The 3,632-nt window shown below is 48.8% G+C and overlaps 1 protein-coding gene across 1 annotated transcript in view; it reads left to right on the plus strand.

Moving 5' to 3' along the window:
- The window catches only part of NSFL1C (NSFL1 cofactor), a gene marked incomplete at its 5' end in the record, with an annotated part of 6,082 nt that extends 4,606 nt beyond the window's left edge, over nucleotides 1–1,476 (plus strand). Inside the window, 2 exons of the mRNA XM_010162931.1 lie at nucleotides 139–303; nucleotides 1,070–1,476. Coding sequence (XP_010161233.1) covers nucleotides 139–303; nucleotides 1,070–1,232 — 328 coding nt within the window. The remainder of the gene's footprint in view (nucleotides 1–138; nucleotides 304–1,069) is intronic.
- Nucleotides 1,477–3,632: the final 2,156 nt, after the last annotated feature.

A 3,632-nucleotide genomic window follows, 5' to 3' on the forward strand; every position in this document is an offset into this window, starting at 1 on the left:
CTTGCATTGTTGTCTCTTCACAGGAACCCTGGTAATCTGGCCCGGCAGGTGATAACCTCGCTGCCTGATTCCTGGCACCCTGCAACCAGGTGAAGAGTTTGGTTTTTAACAGCTCTCCTTGTGTCTCCTTCTCCTCAGCACTGCACCCCAGGTGTTGGGCACCAGCTCACCAGCCCAGCAGGCAGAGAATGAAGCCAAAGCCAGTTCTGCCATCGCTATTGATGAGTCGGAGCCCGTCACCAACATCCAAATCCGTCTGGCTGATGGTGGGAGACTGGTCCAGAAGTTTAACCATAATCACAGGTACAAACGCAGCAGGAAACACAGGTTGTTGACTGGGAAGGCCTGAATGACACTGCAAACTGTGCACGGGTGGAGCAGAGGTTAAAATCCTGACTAGCCCAGTAAAGGGAGCTCTGGGGATCCTTGTGTACACGTGAAGAGGAATAACACCATTGTGGGGTTTTAGGGCAGTTGATAACTGTTGGAAGGATAGGATTTGCTTTCCAAAGAGTGATGGATTATAACCAGTGGAACAGCACCTGGGAGCGTCAGTGTTATCAGCAGAACTTTCCTTAATGTCACCTATAAAAAACTGAATCTTTTCTAAGGGCTTTAGAAAATTTCCCCTTGTCCCATCAATATCAGATAGATCCAGCATCGCTGTAGCAGCTGCTCTTGGGAGTTGAGATCATCTATGTGACACTGTGTGTGATGAACTCAGTGAGTTACAGCAGCTAGTGTCAAGCAATTTGTTAATCTGTTCATGCTGAAGGGTTCAGAAACTTTCCACATCCAATAGCCACACAGGCATTGCTTTGGGGCAGTGTAAAATAATATTTAGCCAAAAGCCTTTAACCCCTAACACACCTTGTGTTATTTCACTGGGTGGGAGCCTGCAGCAGAGTAGGTTAAGTCAGAATTGTCTGACTGTGGCCTCTACTGTGAGCTGAAAACCAGCAGCTGCAGGGTTCCCTGCTCTGTAAGGGGGAATTCAGGCTGTTGCCGTGCGCTCTGACAGGATTTTCAGTAACAGGATCACCCTTGTGTGTTCGATCCCTCTGGACAGGATCCGTGACATCCGGCTCTTCATAGTAGATGCCCGGCCAGCGATGGCTGCCACCAGTTTCGTCCTCATGACCACCTTCCCAAATAAAGAGCTGACTGATGAGAACCAAACCCTGAAGGAAGCCAACTTGCTCAATGCTGTCATTGTTCAGCGGTTGACATAAAGGAACCCACCTCTGGCCAGACGCCTGCCCGCAGCGCGCACGTGTCGTCTCGTCCTGTGCCTGCACCTGCGCCGTGCAGCACAGGCTCGCATCTCCTCCTAGCTCTGGGTTCTTAGGTCTTGGTTGGACTTTTTTTTTCTCTTTAGTTGCATTTCCCATGGGGTTTTTGTTTTGTTTTGTTTTTTTCTTTTTGTGATGATCAGTGGACTTTAAAATAAAATAAAACAAACCCGTTTTGAAAGGAGCTGCAGCCTATTGTGCCACAAATTCTCCCACGAGAGTCCAGTTACTTTTGTGGATTGTGTTACTGTGCTTTTTAGGGGAGGAAAGTGAAGGGGAAGGGAGCTCCCAGGGAGCAGTTTCCATCCGTGCCAGTTGACTGCTCATCACAATCTTTTTTGCTCTTCCCTACAAAGTACTCCCTTTAGTTTCGTACATTAAATATAAACTACATGAGAATGGGTGATCTGTTTGTCAGGATAATGGTTCCACTGGTGTAAAAGCATTGTGAGGGAAACCTTTGTGAAACAGCTGTTGCTCAGTGTGGGGAAAACTCCACCGTTTCCCTGTGCAAGTGTGAGGTTTATCACTTTTCTTGGGCTTTTCTGGAGTCTTGACTTTCCTTCCCTCAGCAGAACTCTTGGGGATGTTCACTGCAGTCCCCACGTGCTCTGCCTGCACTTTCTCCAGCAGTCCAGGCCGACTGCAGTTTTAATTTGCTGTATTGCATTTCTCTGAGAAACCCCGATGCTGACTTTTTCTTTCCAAGAAGGCACAAAGCTGAATCAGCTTGAAGTGACGGAAAGTAAAAGGCAAAGAGAGTTTGTCTTGCTGGAAAGCAAGTTTTATTTTAAGAGGTGAATTACTGAGATGATGGAAATAGCTCAGGTAGAAAAACTCAAGTACTCTGATTTATTTCCTCTCCTCTGCTGAGGACTAATGTAGCTGAACACCTGGAATTCTCCAGCTTTGGTCTGTTTTGCTGTTTCTGTTTTGGTTTCCGTATCTTTCCTTTGAACAGAATCCTGTGGGTGAATTTGTTGTGCCTAAACATGAGGGACTGGTAGCGCTGGTGTAGTGTCCTGTGTCATGCCACAGTGCTTTGCACCGACCCACAGCGTGCTTGCTGTGCTGGCCCTGGGCTTTGGAGCAGAACTCAGAGCTGTGCTGAACTGTGGGCTCTGCGCCGGCGATATCCCGCTGAGAGAGGCTGGAGCGTTGGCATCTGCTTCCTGCCTTAGTCACGCTGGAGCCCTGCGGCTGCTGCGCTGTAAGTCCACCTCCCTCAGTGTTCTGGAGCTTCCAGGTCCTCACCTTGGTGGAGAACAGGGACTGCGGGCTGGGGGAGGGCAGCAGGTCAGACAGGTTCAGCGTGAGGAACTCGCTTGGCTGCCTGTGTTCACACAAACCTGCGGGAGTAGATCCAGGGCCTTAGCCAGGGCGTTTTTACAACAGATTCTCAACTGAGAGCTGAATTAACTGACATTTTCATCACTAAATGGATATATCATGAGCGTAACAGTAAATTTGTAAGTTATTCTGAAAATCACCATTAAAAGCCCACAAAATCAGCAAAAAGTGTTTGACCCTTTCTGACAACAGCTGCCATCTGTCCCCGTGTGTGGACGATGGACGTGCCGCTGTCTGCTCCTGCCGCTTTGGGTTGCACTGCTCCCAGGCTTCCCAGTGCTGAGCTGTCCTCAGCTGAATGAGGCTGAAAACCTTGGCAGCAGTTTTTTAACTTTTTTTTCTGACAGGTGAGCTTGGTGTTTGCCTGCCTGCATCACCTGATGGTGGGTATTATGACCACTTAGTCATCTGTGTGAACCAGTACGGAGAGGATTCGAAAAGGGAATTTCCCTCAGCACTAGATATAGTCACAATTTAATTATTCATTGGAGCAGTTTTTGTGTCCTGATCTTCTCCTCACGTGCCATTCTGGGGACCTGGGACAACATCTTCCAGAATGCTGCCCAGGATGTGTCCCTAGAGCCAGAAAAAAAGTTTATCTAAGTGCATATTAGTTGTCTCCTGCTTCTGCCTTGGTTAGCTGGTGGCATCGGAGGTCTGAGGTGGTGACTAGTTGGCGTCTGTGGTGTTTGGCTGGATGACCTGGCCACGGTGTTCACACCAAATTCAATGAGGGTTGGCAACTCGACAGCAACTCATCCTGCTGCTGACCCCAAGGGTTTTGTTGCATAGGTTCTGCTCACCGAGGGGGAGTTTCACATCCAGATTTCCTCTCAGCTCTCTCCTTGCCAGTGGGACAGAAAGTTGCTCAATTCAGAGGGTTTCTGGGTTTGGAGACGCTTCTTTACCAAAAAAAGCCAATTTTCCCGGTGAGCCGGAGGGTGGCAGTGCTGCTGAGAAGCTGCTCTCCACCTCGAAGGCTCCTCCTGA

Source organism: Antrostomus carolinensis, unplaced genomic scaffold (genome assembly GCF_000700745.2).
Source record: "Antrostomus carolinensis isolate BGI_N321 unplaced genomic scaffold, ASM70074v2 scaffold56152, whole genome shotgun sequence".
Lineage (NCBI taxonomy): Eukaryota > Metazoa > Chordata > Aves > Caprimulgiformes > Caprimulgidae > Antrostomus > Antrostomus carolinensis.